The following is a 26,730-nucleotide window of genomic DNA, read 5'->3' on the forward strand; positions in this document are numbered from 1 at the left end:
TTGTATCTGTTCTGGGTCCCGGCTAACAGGGGACTCTCAGAGTTGCTGCTGTTTACCACTGAGGCGCAGATTTTTAGGTACTATATATATATATATATATATATATATATATTTTTTTTTTTTATATATGAGTGACAGTGCTACTATAATCAATATCCACATGTCATTAATTTCATGTTGGGATAGGTCGACAGTCATTAGGTCGACACAGTTGGGTCGAAAGGTGGCAAGGTGGACATGGGGGCAAGGTCGACATTTTTTTTTTTTTGTTTTTTGAGCCGACAGGCGGTATTTCATGCCCTACCATCCAATAGGGTGTGGTTGGAAAATAAAATAGTGTGCCCGTAGCATTGCGAACGTAGCGAGCTATGCAAGGGGCTGCGGTTGACTTCGAACTGTGCCCATGTCGACTGTCAACATTCGGGTCAAAAAACAGTAAAAAAAACAAACATGTCGACCTAACACGTGTTGCCCTAACAATGTGTCGACCTAAACCCATGTCGACCTAATGACTGTCAACATAAGTGCTGTCGACAATACGATCCACACCCCTTCTTGTCAATATGATGTAAAGAGAATTCTAGGTAATGTCCTAACGTAGTTCACAAAAATATATATATTGAAATGTAAAATAAGTGATTGAGGTATATGGTGCAGCACGGACGGTGTAATGGTTAGCATTACTGCCTCACAGCGCTGAGGTCATGGGTTCCATTCCCACCATGGCTCTAAACTGTGCAGAGTTTGTATATTCTCCCCGTGCTTGCGTGGGTTTCCTCTGGTTTCCTCCCACAATCCAAAAATATACTGGTAGGTTAATTGGCTTCCAACAAAAAATTCAAATATTCTCTGTAAAGCGCTGCGGAATATGTATGCGCTATATATACTGTTAATAAATAAGGTAATTGTTTCCTAGCGTGGCGCACATCGCATTGCATTGCGTACCGTTATTAGTGCTGTACGATGCGATCTCCATGTTAAATGCACAGGAGTCCTTGTACAATGAAATATCGCATAGGCCAGCAAATGGCATGCGATGCGATATTTCATTGAAGAGCACCCATGCCATGAGATGTGATGGGTGCTTACAATTAGATGTAACCCCCAGAATCCACGCCATCCCGAAGCGTGGCGAGCCCCGCGTGGGGCGACGATACGCGTCCTCCGAACTTTTCATACCCCCACTATCCACGTCGGCGTGCAGTCGATTTTAGATAGTGTGGCCACGCTTCAGGCTCGTATTACGTGTCCGCTCGCCACGCGTCGGGCTTGGTGGCTCGCTACACTATCTAAAGTAAACTGCAGGCCGACGTGGATAGTGGGGGTATGAAAAGGTCGGAGGACGCGTACCGCTGCGCTCCCCACGCTTCGGGTTGGCGTTGACACTGGGGGTGGCGTTGACACTGGGGGTGACACTAAATGATGGCATCACATTGTAAGCACCCATCTGTGTGCTTGTACAATTAAAAATTGCATCGCATGCCACAATATTGCGGGGGATTCGAAGCGATGAGATGCCGTACGATGGAATCGTAGGCGCTGTTCTAGGAAACAAGTACCATAAATAAATAATAATAAATAATATGGTGTAAAGCAAGCCTTTTGTGGTGTGGTGTGTGGCTGGCTTTTATGTGTGTCTGGGAAAAATCAGTACCTGCATAAACAACAATTCCAGAGACAACCTCTGTATTTCTCAGAGTACAGCCACGTAGCAGGAGGTTCTCCTTGGAAAGACCAGATTTCTTTCTATTTTTATGAATTCTGGAATATAAAGAAATAATTAAAAAGGAAAAAGATGGTTAACAAGCCAAAAAAATAAAGAATCCATGCCTATATTCTTACATATTAAACAAGATTGCTTTTAATAGTTACATTAAATAAAACATGCATAAATAACAGTACTTTTCCCACACTAAGCTGCGAAGGAAACATTGCTGTAATTAATTAGATGTGGATAAGGCTGTAAAACAGCATAACAGGGTCATGTTTTGGTCAGAGGCAGATGCTTTGTAATGTGCGCAATGATCACTATAAGCTTGTGGTTTGTTTGTTCAAACAAATCAGCATAATAAAAGTACATTACTTCGATGTGTTCGCAGGGTAATTGTTAACAGGTCAATTAAGGAATTAAAGAATAAAAAAAAACCTCTGCAGAAAATGTGATACAAAACCGAGGCCAGCATTACTGAAATGTATTGCCCTGCCTTATAGTGGGTGATAATAAAATGGTTCCAACAACTGTAAAATCCTGTATACAAGAATGGCACGTAGCCATTAACACTTAAATACATGTGAAGTATCACAATAAGATTGAATGCAGTATATTGATAGCTGAAGTGCTTGACTGAAACTTCGGGGGACATTTAAGCTCAGCCCACACTATACAATTGGACCTATTTGCAAATAATTGTGTGCATGGCCTGTTTTATTGTATAGCGTGTATGAAGGATCATTTCATTGTTTTGTCACGCAACTGGAGAAATCATGGTCACAAACATGTTCCTTCAATTCTCTGATCATTTGACCAAGACAGAAAATCTCAGCCTCAACCATGTGGACAGTCTCAATCTGACCATATATCCAGTCTTTTTCCTCAACTATGTCATCCTCTCTTTAGATGGATACATGCACATTTAGGGGAGGATTCAATCCTTGGTCACGACTGCCGATCTGTCCAGACAGCCGTGACCATGGCCAGCATAATCGCCAGGCGGGATTCAATGTTTGAAAAGGGGGCGTGTCCGTATAAACGACCATGGATTTTTCAAGATTTGTCCATGATGGCGACAATTCACAAAGCGACAAAGCGGGCCCGACAGCTTTCAAAGTCAGCCCGTTCTGTAGATCTGCTTCTTCAATGCTGTTGGATAAGACAGCATTGAAAAGGTGCCCACCGCTATGTCCATCCACATTGAAGAAGCAGATTGACAGAAGTGTCAGTCTGGCCTGTTTTGTCGATTTACGGCCGTAAATTGTCACCATCACTGACGAATCTTGATAATCCACGGCTGCTTACGGGCAATTGATTACCCCCCCCCCCCCCCCCTTAGTGTGTTGTAGCAAAAAAATCAGTTGCATTATAAAAATTAAAAATAGGTGCATTACCATACTTTTGCAGTTTAGTTTTCATGAATAACCGTTGCGCAATGCTATGTTCCACTAGACATGCTGCAGGATGCTGGGAAATACTTTATAACCAGCCCCATCAAAGCCACAGAATATTCAAGCACAAAGAATGAAGGCGCATAGGCGTCTCCAATTCTTAGGGCAGTATTCAATGAGAAAAGTTCTCCGTGTTTTGTGGAGAATTTGTGCTTTTTTCGCCTTGGACGGGGCATTTTGCTCTCCAAAAGCGAGCAACCCTATTCAATGTGAAATGTTTTCCGTCTTTCTAAGTGATTTTCGCCGTCTCTCTCCGTGTAGAAATTCTCCATCTTTTGATGGAGAGCTGGAATGTGAACTTTTAATCTAAAAGGGTTTTGTATTTAATTTTGGTGTCAAAAAATCAGGAATTTTTTTCTGTGAAGGGGCATGTGATTTTTATTCATGTGCTTATAGCACATGAATATATATTTAATTTAAAAAAAAAATATTTTTTTTTATTTTTTTTTTACACAGTGCAGCCAGCAGGGGGCCGGAGCGCTCGAGCCGCTCATTAGATATTCATATATTCACTGCACCCGTATGCACGTTCGGGTGCAGTGAATACTGGGTCCCCCGCTGGCTATAGGGGGGGGCAGCCTGTGCTGCCTGGGTCCCAGGGGGGCCCCCTACCCTCACATATGTTCTGTGGCATCCAGGGAGACTTTAATCTCCCTGGATGCCACGTCCCACGGCTCCCTGTCAGCTCCCTGCCGCGGACGCTCGTCCGCTGCAGGGGTTAAGACTCGCCGCGAGTGGCGGCGAGTCTTAAAAACGTTGAATAGTGGGAGCAGGAGTGGCAGCGAGCCCTCCGGAACACGGAGAGTGCATGGAGAGCAAAATAAAACGCTCTCCATGCACGGAGAACTCCGTCATTGAATACTGCCCTTAGAGCTACTGGTTTCCTGAAATTTTTCGGCAAATATATTAATATTCTTTTTGTATAAAAAACAAACAGTTATAGAAATAGGTCTTTTTTTTTGTTTTGTTTTGATGCTGTAGCTTTGTGAAAGTCGAAAGTTATTTCAATTTAAGATCAGACAGCTGCCCACTAATAATGCTAGGAGCTGCCTCCTGGGGGAACTCTTGTGGATGTATTAGGACACATCTGTATTAAGCTGCACTATTTTTATTTTCAATCATTAGATATTTTTGGACTGAACCCAGTGGCTCCTGCTGCATTTTTAAACAAAGTGTTTTTATCCACAATTTGCAATCACTGACTTATTTCACCTTGCACATGTATCCATTATAGCTCACCAACTTTACACATTACCAAACAAACTTTTTTCTCTTCTTTACCTTTATATAAGAGCAATCTTAGGAGTAATGCATGGTGTAATAATGCATATATTGGGGTATGTTCTATTAAAAAAAAAAAAAAAGTGTTTTTTGGTAAGCCAACAGTAAATGTTACCTAGATTTACTTTTCTGTGGGTTTCATTTGTGGTATAGTACTATTTATTGTAATTTTAAAGCAACTTATAATAAACAGCATTTTCATATACTGTAGTTGCATTTGAGTACTCTCCTTTTTCCAGTACTTATACACTAATAACGCTGTAAGCATTCATTACTAAATGTCAGGCCACGTGAGAGCTAGCAAATTAGCTAAAGGATACATTGGTGAGTACTGTACAGTCAATTGTTAGGACTAAAACCTATTTTTACTTATTTCCCCAATAGATCTATTATAGTAATAAGTACACCGATGTATGCAAAAGGGAATCTGTACCATCCTGTTGTTTGTTAAAGAAAACAAAGCACTAAAGTGTGACAATAATAATAATAATAATAATAATAATAATAATAATAAATAATAATAGTAATCTCTGAACTACATAAACTTGCACAAACAAAGGGTAATCTGTAGAGAAGGCACAGAACACTATTCATTCAGCATATATTTTAGTAGAGATGGTAGGGCATAATAAACACAACTAAAATGGAGGAACATTTTCTTTAACTAGATGCCTTTTTAATGGAGATATGCAATTTATTATACATTCCAAGTTTATTGTTCATTTAGATCTATGTAGAGTTATAATTGATCCCAGCATGTATTCATAGCTTAAACCTTCCAAGTGGAGGAAAGATACACATGAACTGCCATGCAGATGCTACTAATTAATTTGTTTCAGTTTGTTTTTCTGACCCTTTTTTATAATCTGTTTACCATGGCCATTCAAAGTTCAAGCTCATTGAGTTAATGCACATTAGAAGAGGTTCTTTTTTAGGTGGGTGTGAGCACTAACAGAAGAGTTTGATAGGAATATATTCCAAGCACCAGCTCCCACCCCACTGGCTGTTCATATAAAAGATCTGACAGCAGTGTACCAACAATTTTATTCAGGGACTGGGAGCGAATTAGGAATTCTTTCCTACTGCAACAGCCTGACCATACTAGAAACCTGCTGTTTATCTATGTAGTGGAGAGGATGACAACTAGCTAATGGAAATCATATGTGCATCTACCAGGACACATTATGTACCACAAGACATCTCTAAAATGGTCTGCCAAATCATCAAAAGGATTAGCCTTATCTCTGGCGTAAGATTCTAGGATTCATCAAACACAGTCATAACAAGGGGGGGCTCTTGTTAAAACCTTAGGTCTTATGGATACATATAACTGGGTTGAGACAAGTCTACAGGGTAAATTTATTAGAGCTTCAAAAAAATGTTAGTGCTGCCCATAGCTGCCTAATTCGGTCTACAAATCTATAGGATACTATAGAGAAATAGCTAGAATGTGATGGGTGGCTATATATGTTGGAAATGTATGCAGGTGTTTTTCAAAAGTTACGCTGGCACAGACCAGCAGATGACTACAGTATAAACCAGTGGTCGCCAACCCGTCGCTCGTGAGCTACTGTTAGCTTACGGTAGTGATTTGGGTGGCTTCACCACTGCCTGCCTGCCTCCCTCTCTCCCTCCCTCACCCGCTGCCAGTTCTCTGAGGGAAGGAGAGCACATCACGCACTTCTCCTACCCCTCATTGTTGGTATCTCTATGACTGACTGGGCCGTAAGCCAATCTGAACTCATGGGCAGTCAGCAAATCAGGAGCCGACCCGCGAGCTTTGATTAGCCGACGGCCCAGTTACCGGGAAGGGAAGTGGTAGAGCACCGAGGAGCCAGCCAGCCGGGACTCTCCTACCCTCGGCAGCAGCAGGAACACCACCACCACCACCACCACCACAACAGTGAGTTCTGCTTCTACTGGTGGCACAGTGGGGGACAAACCTGGCACACTGGGGGACAAACCTCTCTGGAACCGTGGGGGCATATGTGTATGTGGCATTATTGGGGGCATATGTGTATCATTTTCATTGGCCACACCCCATGTGGCTACACCCATTTTTGGCGTGCGCCTATGGTGTGCATACACAGTACCACCAGAGTATTTATTTAGAATGGCACCACATTGTTTATCTGGCACTGCTGAGGGGCATTGTGTTTATGGCATAACTGCGGGTATAGGGGGCATTGTTTAACTGGTGGCATGTGTAAATGGCATTTTTCGATTATTATGCAGACTTTTATTTTATTTTAGTAGCTCTTCAGATGGTTTATTTTGTCTTGAGTAGCTCACGCCCCAAAAAAGGTTGTAGACCACTGGTATACACTGGTTACTTAACCAGTGGTGTTGGTTTATTGATTAACAGGTAAAGCTGAACTTACTGTTACATGCACACTGTGGGTCTTATTCTAGTTCACTGTTCACGGACAAAACCATGTGCACTGCAGGGGAGCAGATGTAAAATGTGCAAATAGAATTAGATTTGGGTGAGTTATTTTGTTTCTGTGCAGGGTAAATACTGGCTGCTTTTTTTTTTACACTGTAATATAGATCTCACTTTGAAGTAAAACCCCACCCAAATCGAATTCTCTCTGCACAAGTAACATCTGTCCCACCTGCATTGCACATGGTTTTATCCATCTAAGAAGGATTTTGTCAGAAAGAGTAAACTAGAATAAGGCCCAGTGGGAGGAGCAGAACTTAAGCTGAATGAGGAGTCATACAGTTCATCAGCCAGTGAGCACATGCTGAAAAGGTATAGCTGTGCATTGGTTTTGGAACAGCTTTATAGCAGTTAATTACCCAGGTTTCTAATAGGTGCGATGTGAAAGGGGTAGGATTAGCTCCTAATTACTGGGTTCATGCCGATTTGACCCGGTAATTAGTGCGATGTGAAAGGTGTTACCGGGTCTCGCAAACCCGGGAGCAACATGGCAATATGAACTGGTAAATAAAGAATGGTTCTTGCCAGTTTGTTGCTGCATTACTTTGCAGTGTGAACGGGTTAATCAGTTCGAGCGACCGGTTTCCCATGCACACCAATGGAGGAGGTAGCGTTTGGAGCAGCACCAGCTCTAAGCGCTGCCTCCTCCGCCACGCCCCTGGATGACATCAGCGAACTGGTAATATTGCCGGTTCGCTGAGGAGGTCTGATCAGACCAAAACGCAGGGTCGCCCTGGGACTGAATCATGTCAAAGTCCCAGTGCGACCCTGCAATTGCGGACTGAAATAGGAGACTTGGTCTCCCGCCACGTCACTTCAAAGTAAAAAAAGACCAGATGGCCACTGCTTGGACATCTTCGAGAAGACTGGAGTCTGTAGTAGCTCATGAAGACTTGAGTCTGTGTAGCAGCAATCACCTCTCTTATCACTGGTAACAGCATCACTTTTCATTTTTAGAAGCTTTAATAAATCTAACATGTAATGTTAATTTCTAAACTCTTTCCTTTTCCTATGGCTTGCAGTTATCTTTTTAGTGGTAGGACATGGTTCTATGGTACAAAGAGGAAAAGGTGTACTCATTACTTCATGCTTGTGCGGTGTCTGTTCACTACATTGCTTAATATAGCTTATAATATAATTTGTACAAAGTGGTGAAAGACTATTGCACTGTTCCAAATGGCAAGAGGGGTTCCTCAGTCCTCTTCTTATTCAGCCGGCAGTCAACCGAACATTAGCATTAAACAAGACAGGGAGAGACTTATCAGGGAGACTAAATTATAAAGTATCCATATACACTTTAGGATCCCGGGACGTGGGACCAGCTGTGGATCCTAAAGATACCTTTGTATGCAAATAAGGCAGGGGAGACAGGTCAGGAACACAGACTGGGTACTGTGTATGGACACTTTATAATTTATACCCCTTTCAGACATACGCGAAAATCCCGGGTTTTTTCACATGAATGCGCCCAAGCCCAGGACTAGCTTATGTCTGAAAGGGTATACCAGAGTTTCACTCCCGGATAATGAGCACTTGCAATTGACCAGGGTTTTTCCCGGTATTTTACTCCCGGATATAATACCCGGCTTATGTCTGAATGGTATTACCAGGGATTTTCCGTTTTAAACATGTAATGTGGCTTTTTTTTCCTGCCGAGGCGTCTTCTGATGAGGTCATCAGCTGCAGCCGAGGAAGACGCCTCATGTGCGGAGGCGCTTGCAGAGGAAGTGAATGCATGTTGCTCCTTTGCAGCAACAGAGTGCAGAATCCTGTGGGAAGTCAGGTGGCATGGCACATCATTGGAAGGAAGAGGTGGTCAGGGAGCTGTTACATGTCCGTGGAGAAGAGGAGATCAAATCTCAAATCACAGGCACTGTGAAGGTTGCCATAGTGTATGCAAATATTGCAACGGTCCTTGTCCATTTTAATGATGAAACACTGAAATGCTTGAAAAGCCTGGCTTATGTGTGAAAGGGGTGTACCCGGGTTTTTCACGGATCTGAGGTGTAGTGTGAAAGGGGGTCTGTTACTAAAATCCCGGGAGTAACCTGGGATGAAAATCCCAGGTAAACCTGGCCAAAATCCCGGGTAGTATGTCTAAAAGGGGTATTAGTCTCCCTGATAAGTATCTCCCTGTCTTGTTTTAATGCTAATGTTCGGTTAACCGCCGACTGAATAAGAAGAGGACTGAGGAACCCCTCTTGCCATTTGGGACAGCGCAAGAGTCTTTCACCACTTCATTATCTACAGTAACTGTTTGCAGCAGTGGAGGGGGAGTGGGAGGAGGGGGACTATTTACACTGTTATGGGAGACCTATGGGAAGGGAGAGGCATGGGGATAAAGGACATGGCTATGGAGGGGGACCTTTGAAAAGTGGGGGCCCAAGGGGATGGGACACGGTTCTGGGGGAGGGGCATGGGAGGGTGGGAGCAGATAGCGCGGGTAATCGGAAAGAGGACAGGAGGCAGAGACACTTGGAAAGTGGGGGCTCAAGTGGCTAATGACACTGCTATGGATGAAAGGTGGAGACACATGGAGAGTGGGGGCTCAGAAGGCTAATAGCACTGCTATGGGGGGCAGAAGGGGGCATAGACGTGTGCACAAGCACATTCACATTCTATGTCTGTCCGGACACAGCACAAATAATTTTAATTTAATCAGCCCTGGTGAGCACTAGATGGTCAATTACACATAGTATGTACTACAGTCACACTGTGCGGACGGGTGTGGTATGGGATCCAGACAGTCATTAGCCCGACGTCAGGATGCAGACAGTCATTAGCCCGACGTCAGGATCCCGACAGTCATTAGCCCGACGTCAGGATCCCGACTCAGAAAGCATGGCGAGTGCAACAAAGCCCCTTGCGGGCACGGTGGCTCGGTACAGGCACGGTGGCTCGCTACTCTCGCCACCTATTCCATTCTCCCTCTATGGGGGTCGTGGGCCCCAAGTGGGAGAATAGCCGGTGGCCGTCGGGAACCCATCTGTCGGATTTTTGACAGTCGGGATCCCGACGTTGGGTAAATGACTGTCAGGATCCCGACTGTCTGGACCCCGCCTGACACCCGTGCGGACACCGTCACATCACGGCTCCCACTGTGACACCACCCATCATGACTGAATCCGAACCATAAACATATTATTGAAAAAGGGTAAAACTGACCATTATTTTTTCATCAGTATATTAAAATTATAAAAAGTCTTACAATCCTTTTAAATTTAGGGATACATTTACTAAGATGGGAGTTCTATTGGAGATGGGATGCTGCAATAGCAACCAGATTCTATTATCTTTTAGAAGGTGCTAAATAAGTAGAATCTAATTGATTGCTATGGGCAACATCCCATCTACAATAGAACTCCCATCTTAGTAAATGTACCCCTTAGAGCATGGGTCCTCAAACTGCGGCCCTCCAGATGTTGTGAAATTACAAATCCCAGCATGCCTTGCCACAGTTTTGCTATAAGGGAGTGTTAAAACTGTAGCAAGGCATGCTGGGATTTGTAGTTTCACAACATCTGGAGGGCCGCAGTTTGAGGACCCATGCCTTAGAGTCTAAAGGTGCCCATACACAGTACAATAATTGTATGCGCATGCGATGCCATCCGAAGCCGGTGCAAAAAGTATGTGCAGCACATACTTTTTGAGCTAAGCGATGGGATATGGAGCGCGCATCGTATACAAAAAATGGGCACCTTAAATACTGTAGTATATATTAATGGCCCTCGGGCTTTGATTCATTTTTATTGTGGCCAACACTGTCTTAAAGGTTGAAGACCCCCTGATTTATACTAAATTTTAAATGGACAGAGACCATTATTCTCTGTAAAGCGATGTATAAATATGGTGGACAATATGGATAAATAATAAAGAATACATAACGCTTAGTTAATAAAGACTAGTAGTAATACATATGTAAATATATTAACATGTAAAAATACTCACATGTAACCTCGAAATCTGCTCAAATCATTATTTGGCTTCTCATATTCTATAATGCTGTTAAACTTCATAGGATCAAATTCTGTTTCCTGAAAAACACAAAAAAAAAAAAATAGACATCTGAGATCTACTGAAAGGTGGAAGAAAGAAAAAAATGGGCTGCCACTAAAGCAGGGTAAATTCTGCATACATGAACATATTAGAGTATACATAATACCTATACACACACACACACGCCTAGTACAGGTCCCCAAAGCAGACATTTGCTTAACGATAAAAAAATAAAATAAACCATGACCACCACCCCTAGTATGTTGGTAAAAGAAATATTAGATGAATTGAGGAGAGGGGCTATTAGTACCGCAACTCCCCCCATGCAGTACTCTTCTACAAAGTGTGTGGGCAGTGCAGCAGCCAAAACCTGCATATCTGTAATGCACACTTTGATCAAATCTACCCTGATATGTGTCTGATTGTGATAATTAGTGCACCACCTTTCTGCATATGATATACACAGCAAGGACCATAATCCTCAATCTGTTTACAGCAAATTGTCTAACACAATTCTATTGCACACACTCTTATCTCCAAATTTTAAATGATGGGAAAGACCATATAGAGAGAGGATTTGCAAGAAACAGAGTGGGGTAATCTACCGCACAGGATAAAGTATAGCAATTATTCATATAGCGTATGGCCCCCTATTGTTCTAATTTTTAAACAACCGTATCAGTTTAGGGGTGTGCTACCACTGACACAAATACAACAGAATAAACAAGGAAAGAGAAAGTGTGTCTTGGTGTGGTGCACCATAGAGATTACATGCCAAGAAAAATTAACTTTTAATTCATTGTTCTAAAACTGCGAAATATAAAATAAAACACATAAATGACAAAGTGCAAATAAGTGCGTGTTTAAAAACAGCACGTGTGGGGACTAATTGTATGTTTTGAAATTAGTCTCTTTATTAATATATGTACAGTGTTGCGTCTTTCACAGTTAGTGTCAGATTTAAATGTGGGACAAATTCCTCTTATTACATTTGTTACAATTGTTTGTGAATAAACTGTTAGCACTTGTAAGAGTATGTGTTTTTATTGCCAAATCAATTGATTCAATCAGAATGTCGACACTTGCATGTCGATAACAGGTATGCACAGGAGGAATGTGCAGAAATCTAATACTATACACAATAAGAGCAAAAAACTGGTTTTAAAAAACAATATAGTGGTCATGTGATCATGTCACATGATTGGGGCCGATCACATGATTCTGAAGGTGACATTTATAATCTGTCTCAAATGAGATCAATAATATGGGGCAGATAGCGTTATGTACAAAGATGTAGCCAGCGTTCATGAGACAATTGGTCTCTGAAAGATAGTTATCAGCGGATGTGTTAATCTAACCTCTGTGGTTAGTGGAGGTGTCTGGTTGTCATACTTCCGGCTGGCGGAAGTACGCATGGTTGGCGGAAGTAACCGCTCGGTTGTCTCTAGTTAGAGCTAGAGACATCCTGGATATGCTGCGCGGTGATAGGTGTTTCCACAACGCTTGTTGATTTGATCAATCTTGCCGGAAATGACAACTTTGGTTGGCGGAAGTTTAGTCCCGTTATGTGCATTGGTTGGCATTATCATTCAGCTTTAATGTATTAGAAAAATAACATGAACAAAGAAATATCTCTAAAAGGCATATAATAAAGATAAACAGGGCATAAACATAAATATAAAAAATAATAATAATAATAATAATAATAATAAATAAGCTAGCACCGATTATATAGAGAAAAGTATGGTGGATGAGAGATCGTATGGAAAAGGAGATTCTCATTATATATGTATAATAAATAGTGTATATAAAGACAAAAAAGAGAGATCTAAGTTTATCTGCAAATGTCATGTAAAGCAGAGATACATACAGTTTCATTATTATTTTATTATGATGTTTTTATATATAAATATATATATCTCCTGAGGGGTCACCCATAGTGATGGTATATTTAGTATGTGTCATATACATTTAAGTACCATACACATAAATAGACTGAGCTGTGGTGAGATCCCCAAACAGTAAATGATATACATAATTCTATGCAACAAAGGTTGTGTATCATTCAAAGGATATATATCCCAAAAGGGGGGATTGGAAAAAAAGGGGAAAGGGGGGGAGACGACGACTAGAAGGTCCTCTCCTCATTTTGCGGACCTCGTTGAGGGCTTCGTGTAGGAGGGGGTCTGGGTATCCTCTTTCTTTAAAAGAGGTAATGATATCAGTAGCTTGTTCATTGAACAAGTCTAGTGAAGATCAATTGCGGCGAATCCGCATCAATTGTCCCTTGGGGATATTGACCTTCCAAGGTTTGTGATGTGAACTTTTATAGTGTAGATATGAATGTGTATCTACAGTCTTGGTGTAATTTGAAGTGGTTATGGTGGAATTGACTATGTTCAGGGATATGTCTAAAAACTCAATGTGTATGGGATTAAAATGTGAAGTGAAGGATAAAATAAATTGATTGTGATTGAGTGAAGTGACAAAGTGTTGTGCTGATTGATAGTCCCCATCCCAAATTATAAAGAGATCATCTATATAACGGCCATAGAACACAAGATTCGCACCGAACTCGCCGCCCCACACATGGGTGTCCTCGAACTTGCCCATGTATAGGTTGGCATAGCTCGGCGCAAACCTGGTGCCCATGGCCGTCCCTATCACCTGCAGATAATGTGTGTTGGAAAACAGAAAATAATTGTGAGTCAAGATAAAAGAAATGGATGAGATAATGAAGGATTGTTGTTCCTGTGTCAGATCAATGTCTCTCTCTAATTTGTTGGCAAGATGTAGAATGCCAAGATTGTGTGGTATATTGGTGTATAATGCCTTGACATCCAAGGTCATAAAGGCATAAGTCTCCTTCCAGGTAATTGTTTGAATTTTTTGAAGGAAATGGGTTGTGTCCTTGAGATGTGACCTGAGCACAGGAACAAGAGGTTGTAAGAAGAAATCCACATAGTGTGACAGATTAGTGGTGAGGGACCCAATACCTGAAATTATAGGGCGGCCAGGAGGTGAAGTGAGTGATTTGTGAATTTTAGGGAGGTGATAGTATGTGGGTGTGATGGGGTGAGTGGTAAACAAAAATTGACATGTTTCCTTAGAAATTATATTTTGGGCTAGGGCCTCATCTAGTGCGTTTTTGCGCTCTGTTTGAAAAATATCAGTGGGATCTGTTTTTAGTATCTTATAAAAATCCTTATTGTTGAGTTGGGTGAACGCCTCCTGAACATAGTCTTTCCTATCTTGGACAACCAGAACCCCTTCTTTGTCTGCCTCCTTTATGATAATCGACGTATCTTTAGTGAGAGATTTTAAGGCTTTTTTTTCTTCTCTAGTTAAGTTGGAATTCTGAGTTTTCTTTCCTCGATCCAAGTTTACAGAGGTTCTTAAAATCCTCCAATGTTACCTTGTAGAAGGTTTCTATATTGGCACTTTTAGCTGTAATAGGGAAAAATTCCGATTTCCGTTTAAATACCTTGGATTTGATATCATAAATTAATTGGCGATTCATCGTCTGTTCCAGACTGATTTTCCCGCAGCAGTTCTTGTAAAGTCACTAGTGCAGGATCGTCAGATGCGTCCAGCACGTTTGGGAATGATGCATCTGCATTTTTGGTTGTGTCCTTATTTGCAAAGTATCTTTTGCGTCAAAGGGTTCGAATGTATCTATTTAGCTCCACATATAATTCAAAGATGTTAGGATTGCTTGATGGAACGTATTTCAAACCCTTTGCCAACAAAGACAGTTCATTCTCACTGAGGTGTTTTGAAGAAATATTAAAGACATTTTTATATTTTAATTTGTCAGAATCTGGTGTTTTGTTTTGTTTGGCTAATCTTTTCTGGTGGTCTTTCTTTGATTGTACCCCTCCTCTGTTTCCTCTAGACTTCTTTCCCTTTGTCTTTTTGGTGTCCCCTGTTGTAACATGGGATAGTTGGTCTCCCAATGGTTGGGGCGGGGTCGGGCCTCCCGAAAATCCCGTTGGGGTGATCTATTATGGCCTCTATTCCAATTTTGCCTCTCTTTAGGTCTAGCACCCTGTTCTTTTGAAGAGTGGAAAGGGGACTATGTGGGGAATCTGTGGTGCTATTAGGACGTTTTTCTCTTCTATTTTTTGAAGGGTCGCGTCTCTGTTGTAAAGATTCGTGTCTAGAATCAAGTTCCCTGTCATATCTGTTATTTTGGTATCTCAATTGAGGTCTAGAGAATGATCTAGGATTAGGTTTCTTATTTTTATTCCTATCTCTATATGATCTTACTCTATCATTTTGATAATCTTCTAGATCTCTCCTGAATTTCTTTTGTTTGTTCTCCAAAATCTCTCTCAATCTTCTCTATACGTTCATTGATGGCAATGTCTTTTTCTTTGAACTCTTTTTTTGCCAGAAAAGGTGTCAAGTCGGGTTTTTACTGTTTCTATTTCTTTTTCTCCTCCCTCTTTTTTTCTACTTGATATATTAATAAAGAGACTAATTTCAAAACACACAATTAGTCCCCACACGTGCTGTTTTTAAACACGCACTTAGTCATTTATGTGTTTATTTTATATTTCGCAGTTTTAGAACAATGAATTAAAAGTTAATTTTTATTGGCATGTAATCTCTATGGTGCACCACACCAAGACACACTTTCTCTTTCCTTGTTTATAGAGAGAGGATTTGTCTGGAATGCGTGGTGTCATCTATTTAGCATACACGTTAAAAGCTACTCAACCTTTGAACACTGTAGATTGGGAACCTTTAAACTAGGTGAATACACAAGGAGCCCAGAACCATACAATCTTCACAATATTTACTTGAGATTTTGACTACATGAAAACACTATACTATATAAAATATATTCAAAACTGGCATGCCTGCAGTCTACTTTTTCTTGCGATGCCGATTCATCGGGGGCACGCATGGGCATCACAAGCTGTATACACACTGTTCGATTTGTGTTAAAATCGCACAGCTCAAATAGCACCATGTGAATGCACCTTTAAGGCCCCCATACACTAGTCAGACTTGTCCTAAGGACAAGTCGGACTAAATTCACCTTGAGCTCCCCTGGCAGCTCCCAGGGAGGCTCACTTACGATTTGGCACTTGATGTGCCATTTTTACATGTGATTTATCACATGTAAAACTCCCGGGCGGGGAGCAGGAGAGCCGGCTATCTGATTTCCGCGGTGGGCAGCGGCAGGTGCCAGGCAGCAGGGTGGGAAGCAGGAGCATAATTAAAAGACTAAGAATTCTCTCAGCCAATCAGCGGCTGGCCAGTATTTTTTAAAATTCTGCTGCCTCTTTTCGCCTCACACCTGTTGTGCTTCACCACTGGCACACAACTACGGAATGTACCCAATACAATGTGGGTGCTAAAAAGCACCTGTGATGGGTCCGATCTGATACATTTTATGTGAAGCAGGTTCAATCTGTAGGGTCTGATGGGATGTCACATACAGATGACCCACCAGACAGCAGCCTAACCCTTCAAGTTAGTGCCTAACCCTAACCTTCCTACCACCCAAACTAACCCTATACCCCCCACTAGTGCCTAAATCTAACCCCGCGCCCACCGCTGCCTGGCTGGGTACACACCTAAAGATGTCCCTGTCCAATTTTTTTTGGAGGGAACAACAATCTGGAAATGTATGGGAGCATGTGACAATTCACCATTTGCACCCAAACACTGTAAAAGAGACAATAGTCATTCAGACAAATTGGTTAAACCATTTGAATTAACAAATTTATTTGAACAATCTGTTTTATCCATTTTCCAGCATTTAGGAGAAAATGGTTGATTGTCATTTGCTCCAGTACATTGCCAAGTTTTTGTTCCCATCTAGACAGATTGGACAGATAAATCTTTGTGTGCGTACCGAGCTTAACTTGCATACTTGCAACAGACGATCAGTCTGTTAATCGCATCCCACCCTATTTACATGCACTCACCATCTATACTATTATTTATTTTATTAAATAAATAAAATACTATTAGACTTTAAATGTTTTCATATGAGAAGTACATAATTGCTTGATATATTTATTTGTACATTATGTTAGTTCTGTTATTTTATAGGGAAACATTTTATGATGTAAGAAATTTCTTCTGTATAAAATGTCACAGTTACACTTTTTATGAGAGGTGGTGCAATGTGACTCATGAGTCTGTACAAGGAACACAGCACAGAACAAGAAAAATAAGTACTTTGGAAAAAGCATGAGCTATTTTAAAGAATGATTTTACAGATTATTCAGGTCTCTGACATTATATAAAGAGCTATTAATAGTGCTTCATAGATTTACTATGCAAGTGGTAACTGCTTAACTTGGGTGCTTATGTTACAAATTGATGTTCTATTCACCTTGAGGTAGAATGGTTGCATAGTGGTTAGCACTACCCCTCATGTATCAAGGGTCATTGATTTGATTCTGACCAGTGCCCCCTCTCTGATTCAATGCAGCCGTTTTTTTATGGTGAGGATGGCTTGTTTTTTAGGCTCACCGAAAAAAAGCCATCCTCGTCATTTAACCCCTGTGCTGGCCGTTGACCCTATTCAACATTCCGGGGGAATCCTCTCTGTCAGAGGATGGCGAGAATTCCCGCAAACGGCCAGGTTCGTGGCTAATGCAAGGAGCCCGCTACATTTAGCTGCGAGCCTCGTCATTTTAAAAATAAATAAATTTGAGTTTATGGGAAATCGCTTCTCAGGTCATTTGGCTGGAGATGTGGTTGGCAGATCCAGAACATAAGGAAAGGTTACAGATTTGAAAGGGTTGACATTCCCTGGTGCACAGGTAATGAAAAGCAACACAAGTTTCCAATATTCTTCTACTTTTCAAATCTAGAATTTGTAGGTCATTTATGATTTGTTTTAGAACAGTGATTTATATAGTGCATACATAACCCACACCTCTTTATAGAACATACAGTATTTAGTCATTCACAGGATAATTCCTCAATTATCTGCCCCCATCCCTTTCCCATCAGCTCTAATCTCCCTTGCCCATTTGTCTTATCGCTATATACAGTAGTACCAAAAACGTTAACGTGCATACACACTAGATGGTATTAACGATATGCACGATAATGACATTTTCATGTTGATTGTCCAGTGCGTCTACACTATATTGCTAGCAATGTGTCCTCCCTCTGTCTGTACATGCAGATTAGTCGGAGGATATGTCAACAATAGCATACTATTAGCTTGGATGGGGTCACTGACTTCTGTAAAATTACTCCGCGTGTACGCACTGTATCTTTTGTCCTGGAGTTCCAGGGAAATGATGAGCAACATAGTAGCTCTTCTAAATTGGGTACGCTCTACATGATATGATGTCAGTCAGGGAGACGGCTGGGAGTGGGGGAAGCAGTTGGGGGCTGCAGGGAGGTGCAGGGGACCGGCGGCGGAGAGCTCAGCCAGGCGGGCGTGAGCATCTCCTGCGCGTTGCCGTCTGGTGGTGGATGGAAAGTCTACCACCAAGAGCAGCTCCAACGGGAGCTGCTCCATCTGTATATTAAGCTGTATATTAAGCTGCCAGGGAGAGCTAGAACTGGGTACCTGCAAGATTGTACTTTAGAAGATCTCTATTTTGTAATATAAAGCCTTATTTCACATACGGTACTAGTTCAAATAGTTTTCATCTAGAAACCATCTCTTGTACCCCCCAAGGTCGGCCCTACCGTTACGCAGAGTATGCAACTGAGTAAGGCGCCAGAGTAATCAGGGCTCTGACAGTGTTTTCTTAATGGCTGTCAGCTCCCTGATTACTGCCCATAGTAAGGTGCCATAGTAAAGGGGAAAGCCACCGCCAGACAGGCAGAATTGAAAGCAACCGCCAGACAGGCAGAATTGAAAGCAGTGACAGCGGAGCAGGGAGCGGAGGGTGGGCTGCCTAGCTCAATACAGAGCAGGTCTGCTTCTAATTGAAATCTTGCGGTCCAGAAGCCAATCAGGAGCAACCACTGCCACTGATTGCCTGCCGGGCCGCAAGCTCTGACTGGCTCACGAGCCAGCGCAAGTTTTCAAATAGCCTCAGACCTGCTCTGAATACAGCCAGGCCGCACCCCGCTCTCTGCATGGCTGTCACTGCATTCAATACTGCCCAGCTGGCAGCAGATGTGCAATGGGCATTACAGTGAGTTCCACGGTATGTCTAAGTGGCTCTAGCTGGCGCAATGCGTCTAAGGGGCTCTACTGTGTGGTGTATTGTGAATTGTTAATACTATGTGACCGCGCCCTAAATCAATTGATACTCTATCACATTGTAACTCCACCCACATTATACACAGTGAGGGCCACTAAAATCTGTGTATGCTTACCAAAAAAATTAGGCTTGGCCCAGCCCTGTGTACCACTAATGTATTGCAACTGGCCTGGCAATCATTAGCTTGTTTGTTACAACCCCAATCAACCATAGGTTTAAAAAGCATGTTTTAAGCATTGAAATGTCTAAGAAATGTTACATATTTATTCTTGCCAGACGTTCCCCTACAGATGTGCTTTCATCATATCTTATATCCAAAGCAACTTTTTACTTTCAAGACTTCTCCAGTGCTGCAAGAATGATCCTCTTTTTGTAAGAAAAGTTCCTGATACATACCAATCGTGGACTACCACAATCCCGAACTACTGTATTTGCTCACTTTTCTCCTCACAAATCCCACACTACCTATGACGAGTCAGTGCTGAGGTACAGACCAGAGTGCATAGGGAGCAACAGACCAGCCAAGGGATCAACACCCTAGGCTGGAAAAAAGGTACTGCACAGGTTGTCACAGGTGCAGGGTGTTAGAATGAACACTAGGAACCAGATGGATTATCTAATATTGTAGACTCAACCCGTATTACAGCAGTAAAACATCAAGTGCAAATATCGTGCTATTCTATTTGGACTGTCTGATAATAAGCATAAGCTCTCGTGAAAATACACAGGTTCAGTTAAATCTGTGTGTTTTCAGCCACCACAGCCCAGTTTTTCAGATACTTTTGGAAATCATGCTTTGCCTGCCAGCGATTGCAGGTAATAGGATATCCTTGTTGCAATTTTTCCAGGCGTATTACAATTTAAAAATAAAAATGGAAGTCGTTTAGCGCTATAACTTCACAATTTGGAACGGGCCCTTAAATCCTGGTAAAAGTGTTATGTTCTATGTCACAGAGATATTTGCACAGATCTAAACATGTATAAGCAAAAGGGAATTATAGTCCTCACAAAATGTAAAACATTTATATGTACATACAGTGTAAATAGGTCTAATATTGGAAGCAATAATATTTAGTAAATAAAAGGTACAGTACTTTTAATAGAAAAAGAACATAATCTTGATTAAAAGAAATAAATACAAAATAACCAGAGAGCTACTGTATATCTCTATACGTGCAATAGATATTTTAAAAAGGTATATTTAAAAAAGTATTTAAAAAATACATATGGAACATAATCTCTCTTTTAGAAGCTAATGCGCTCTTCACTCAAATACACTGCCAGCAAGTGTCTTAAAATGACTCCGCATCCCCTGAACACAAGCACTAGTTACTGTCTACTGTGTGCTTGATCAGGTTTGTAACAGGCATTTTTAACAGCGCTGTTCATCGATGGCTGCTGATCAGCGGATTCAGTTGGCAGGTCAGTGTTTCTGTCAGGGATGCAAAAAATTTGAAGAGTACAAGGTGAACTTGGATTATCTCAAAGAGGCAGACATGCAGTGAATGGACATTGTTCTGGTGGTCAGCATTCACAGTTGCTGTAAATTAGATTGTATGGTGTACATTTTTAAAGCAGACAAGATCTTCAAAAATACAATAGTCAATGGAGGTAAAAGCAACTCCTTGCCACCAGTACACTTTGCTGAAAAACTGAGATGACATTGGTGTCCTATTACATATAGGTGAAACCTTATAGCGTTCACTCAGATTATTTTAGGGCAGGGCACTTTTTCAAATCGGAAGGGTGCATTTTATATTAGAAATTTACATTAGAAAAAAATAAAATAAAATTATATATATATATATATATATATATATATATATATATATATATAAATGACAATTATGAAAGCGCTAAATATTTATGATGACAATAACTTAAAATGTTACTGTATGTGCTGCTGTTTTGTTTAGGGCCGCTCAATGCCCCAAATTTGAACAAAGAGAGGGAAAAATACAAAACTGTGCAGAGTAGGAGTACTAATTAAAATTATATGGATTTATTACCAAAAGATATGACAATAATATAATAAGCTGTACAGCTAATGAGTGACCACTCTATGCTAAAAACTTAAATCAAAACAATAAAACACAAGTATTAAAACAATTAAAGCATATAGAGCATTCGTGGTTGGGTAAAGAGCCCTCAAGCAGATAATTAGTAGTATCTCTGTGTGGCAATTGGTGCTGACAGAATAACCTGTGGTTTAGTAGCTTATGGTTAGTTGTTTTTAGTTACCAGAAAAAGTTCTAGGCAGTTCTGTAAAAGCACAGGGATGTCAACTTTATGTGGCTTATTTAGGATTAGTAGGTTACGGCAGGTAGGTAGGTAAATATGAGATATATATATATATATATATATATATATATATATATATATATATATATCTGTTAAACTGCCTGATGCATGATAGATTTGCTCTTCTTAATATAAGTGAGAAATGAAAGCGATATAATATAAAACTTGTGCATATTATATTTAGGTTTCTTAAATTAATCCCATTATGGCTTAATAATGAATACTCAAATGAAAACATTAAATGTATAGCCACCAGTTTCCACAAAACAAAATGGCGAGTTGGGCTTTAGATGTCCGGCATTTGAGAAGGAATGAATCCGGAACCAAACAGAGCGGGGATAACATAATGATGCACACAGCCCGGAAATGGTAACGACATAACCAGAAGTGCGCGGAAGGTAAATGCCGCGAGCACATACTGTACATGTTACCTCTGTACTAACACACTGAATGATGGACGAAACCGGAAACAGCCACCCTAGAACCGGCACATAGAATATATATATATATATATATATATATATATATATACACATATACATACATACATACACGTAAAATGGCAGTGAGTGCTTCTTGCACTGTACAAAATTTTTCTCTGAGGAAGCCGCTGAGGCTAACAGCAGGTGGGGAAATGTGTAAGAGACACAGTCATCCATCTCCTACTGTATATGCATTACATGATCCTTATCTTGTACCCTGCAGAAATCCATATTTATATTGGTGTTTACTCTGGATAAAGTTGCCCTAAAGACATTCAGCGGCAGCAACTGAGAGGCACATGAGAGCATCTTCATCTTTTAAGGCTGCAAGGTACCTTTTTATTCTCTGTCTGGCCTGACATGAATCCAAAATGAATTTACAGCAAGGTAACCATATGGTTTATTATTAACACCTACATGCCGTAACCTACTAATCCTAAATAAGCCACATAAAGTTGACATCCCTGTGCTTTTACAGAACTGCCTAGAACTTTTTCTGGTAACTAAAAACAACTAACCATAAGCTACTAAACCACAGGTTATTCTGTCAGCACCAATTGCCACACAAAGACGCTACTAATTGTCTGCTCTTTACCAAACCATGAATGCTATATATGCTTTAATTTATGCTTTAATATTTGTGTTTTATTGTTTTGATTTAAGTTTTTAGCATAGAGTAGCCACTCATTAGCTGTACAGCTTATTATATTATGGTCATATTTTTTGGTAATAAATCCATATCGTTTTATTTAGTACTCCTACTCTGCGCAGTTTGGTCTTTTTCCCCATATATAAAAAATTGCACACTGCACTAGGATTACGCCCATTAAACAATACCATACTCTGCTATGCCCATTACATATTCTGTCGTAATGACAATTACACATTATGGCATACACTGTAATGCCTCTTACACATTATACCACACACCATAATGGCCATTACACATGATGTAATACACCGTAACACCAATGACACATTATGGCACGCGCTGAAAGTTCTAAGTGGCATATCAGTGCATGGGGGGCAACATAAGGGTGCACAGTGCCACAAACAAAAAGGGCAGGGTGCATTTTGAGGTTTTAAAAATGGGCAGGGTACGGCACCCTGCAAAAGAAGCTTAGAGGGAAAACTAACCCTATAAACTATTAGGACAGGTTATATTAGCTTTTGTGCTAACAGTTTAGCAGTATATTTTTCACTAGTAATGGATGTTTTTCTCAATTCTATGGAGTTCTTTCTCAATAATGTAATAACATGGATAAGACAGGGTGCTGACAGCTCTTGCAGTAAAGTAAAACCTGAACTTTGGGATTTACTGTACAAAGATTTTCCCATGGCACCAAGTAAACATTCACTCCAAGCTGTAGTGTCAGAACTTTGCAAATGTATTTTTAATCCAGTTTTAATTCCCACTATTTGATTATGATACATGTAATTACTATAGAAATCATTATTAGAGCATTAGCATAGTTTTGAGGATTTAATACCAGTTTAACATTTACAACATAAACATTCAGTTTGTTGTGTACTGCATCAACATTCATATTTCTGTAAAACAGGGGCCATGAGTATAGGTGTGGTATGTTAGGACAACAGTTAGTTGAAGTATCAGGTTTACATAATCAATTGTTGGTTTTCAGCATGTCGACAGTGACCATTTCTTGTGTCTACATGTTGCAGGTGGTACAGCACTCACTTACCTGGTCCAGGTGACTGTAGTTGTTCCAGCTTTGCTTCTTAGGCACGGATATTATGTGACAGTCACTTTATGGTGAAACCGGCCGATTTCCTCTAGTGACTAACTATCCCTTGAAAGTCTAACCCTAACTATTGGCATTCTGAGAATGTCAACATATCACATGCGGCTATTCTGAGGAAGTCCACAAGTTGCCCATCAACAATGTACAGTAAAGGTGCCCATACACGGTACAATTGTTGGGTGTGATGAGATGCACGATCCCGTCACACAGCTCTATCACAAGCTGCTACACATACTTTATCTACTAGATCTCATCTCATCGGATTGTAAAACCTATGCAATAAGATGCAATGCGATAACTGTACCGGGCATGGGCACCTTAACTGAATCCACATACATTCGGTTACAAAATCCGCACATGCTTAGAGAGAATATTAATGTAGCATTTTCAATAAGAGTCTAACGGCACTATGCGATTTTGGACCGATTCCTCGTGATTTCAGCACTTGGGCCGATAAATCTCGTGAAATCGTCCCAAAATCGCATGCGTGTGACATTTGATACGCGGTCCGTGTGTGTGTGGGGTGGGGGGTAATCTGCAAGGAGACAAGTATTCCACAGAGGCTGTTCTGCACAGAGCGGGTATTGCACTAGAAGGGAGTACTTTGAACAAGGTGAAATCTGTATGGAGAAAACAGGGGTACTTGTTTCCTAGCACGGCACCCACTAAGCAAATAGCTTAGTGGGCTATTCTGCGTAAAGTGCACATGCCACGAGATGTGATGGGTGCTTACAATTGTAAGCGCCTGCACCTATGCCATTGTTTACAGTCAACCCCATTATCAACGGCACCCCAAAGCGTGGCGAGCGGCGGCGGAACGCATCTTCCGACCTTTTCATACCCCCCACTATCCACGTCGGTGTGGAGTTGATTTTATATAGTGTTACATATACTGCCAAAGATCCACTGTTGTGGCAAAATGCTTCCTGCATTAATTTTTTTCTTTTCACAAACAATGTCTCATCGCATTCCACGCTGTGGCTGCGCCATTAAATCTAGGGCACACGCCTCCCTGACCCAGCAGTTGTACAGCACTGTGCACTTCGTTGAGATGTGGAGCTGCTGCGCACAATACTCCACAGACGTCATCTCCTGTGCCCACGAGTACAGGAACCGTACCAATGTGAGAAACGGTAAGTGGCAGCCAGGGAACCATTACGCCGCTCGCAAGCTGACCTTAAGTCGGCACACCATCACGTGGCACCACCACATCGCCTCCTTAACGGCAAGGCGCATCGTTTGGCCCCTGGGAGAAGTCCACGGTCCTGAAAAAATGTAAATCGCCTCCTCCTCGGACTGAGGCAACGTGAATATATTCAATGATGCTGCCATATCAATAGATTTAATATAGTATATCAATAAAACAGCAGGAGCTCTGAGTGATGCGTCCACTAGTCACAGAAAATCACCTCAGAGAGAATCAAACATGGGGCGGGAATGTCAGTGAGCAGGAATGTGAACGGTACTGAAATCGCATTGCATGTCACTATAACGTGGCATGCGATGAGATTTCTGTACGGTGCCGTACGTAGAAAATGTGGGTGTCGTGCTAGGAAACAAGTAACAAAATAGGAATTTGGTACTCACCATTAATTCCCTTTCTCCGAATCCATACAGGACAATTAACACCCTCCCGGAGCTGGTCTGGGTAAGTATTGACATAGCGCTGCCAGCACCTTTTTATGGTTTGATTGTTTGGTTTTTCTTGTTTTTATCTCTGGCTCTTTTATTCTCCCTCTACCGGAAGTCCCTGGTCTCTATGATTTTCTTTCCTCTTGGGCACAGGTAACCAAGACTGGGTCTCAGAGGGGGAGGAACCGTGCTACTGACAAAGTTCTTAAAGTGCAGACTCCTCACTTGCACAGCATTAACCCAGTGTAGAGACTGTTTCATTGTCCCTTATATACTCGGGGAAAGGGAAGTAACGGTGAGTACCAAATTCCTATTATTGCTAAGAAAAGCAAGTCTAGCCAAGTTATTACACAAAGGGAAGGCCTTATGAACTTGATCCAACTGATTAACCTAGGTAGAGGCTTCAGGTAGCTACTATGATTTTGTTTTCTTAGCAAGATCTGTAGCTGTAATTAGACCGCTTCAAATCATCCCCCTTATTGTTGTCCCAGTGCAGAAATACAGTTATTAATTGCCAGTTTCAGTATAAATATAATATTCCAAGTCCTCAGGAAGCTTCTGATCTTATGTGTTTTCTCTTCACATATTGGTAGCCAGGCTGGGGATATTCTGTAGCAGCGGTTCTCAAACTGTGGGTCCTGACCGTCTCAGCATGAGGTCGCAACTCCATGTTGCAGACCATCAGGCTGATGACTTTTCAGATCTCAGACAAGTCAACAGATTTTTCATACTCCTTGAATTACTGACTTATTTTAGACTCCTTTAGTTCCTGTCATTTTTATTGTCTGATGGGGTCCCAGAGCGAAATAGTTTTAGGAACCCTGTTCTATAGGAATACATTTCAGATACCAGCATTTGGGATGCTGGAGGTCATAAGACCGACCTTGGCATCCAAATGTGTAGAATCACAATAAGTGTTGTTAAGTACTGTAGATCTACCCTCTCCCTACTACCCTAAGCCTCCTTGTCCTAAAACCTACACTTCCCCCTCAGTACTAAAACTGAACTTTACCCAGTTAGCATCAAAACTACCCCTCCATCCCCACAGCCTAACCCTAACCATAGTGTTCACTCTAGTCTTGTTTTGTGCGCCCTTCCACCCCCTACTGACAAGCAGCTGAAGTCCAGTCCTCTGCCGAGAGCGACATGGGGGGCATATGTAATAGGCATTATGGTGTGTGGTATATGTAATGGGCATACAGTGCATGACAATGGGCCTTATTTTAGTTCACTCTTTCTGACAAAATCCTTCTTAGATGGAAAAAACCATGTGCACTGCAGGGGGGCAGATGTAACATGTGCAGAGAGAATTAGATTTGGGTGAGTTATTTTGTTTCTTTGCAGGGTAAATACTGGCTGCTTTATTTTTACACTGCAATACAGATATCAGTTTGTAGTAAAACCCCACCCAAATCTAATTATCTCTACACCTGTTAAATCTGCCCCACCTGCAGTGCATATGGTTTTGTCCA

General features: G+C 41.3%; 1 protein-coding gene across 2 annotated transcripts in view; it reads right to left on the bottom strand.

The window, feature by feature from the left end:
- Positions 1-26,730, bottom strand: part of ATP10A (ATPase phospholipid transporting 10A (putative)) — a 142,504-nt gene that overhangs the window by 61,435 nt on the left and 54,339 nt on the right. For both annotated transcript variants that reach the window (XM_083168568.1, XM_083168569.1), the window contains exons 3-4: positions 10,835-10,920; positions 1,655-1,761 (exon numbers count right to left, since the gene is read on the bottom strand). In XM_083168568.1, coding sequence (XP_083024694.1) covers positions 1,655-1,761; positions 10,835-10,920 — 193 coding nt within the window. The remainder of the gene's footprint in view (positions 1-1,654; positions 1,762-10,834; positions 10,921-26,730) is intronic.

This window comes from Crinia signifera, chromosome 2 (genome assembly GCF_055691185.1).
Source record: "Crinia signifera chromosome 2, ASM5569118v1, whole genome shotgun sequence".
Lineage (NCBI taxonomy): Eukaryota > Metazoa > Chordata > Amphibia > Anura > Myobatrachidae > Crinia > Crinia signifera.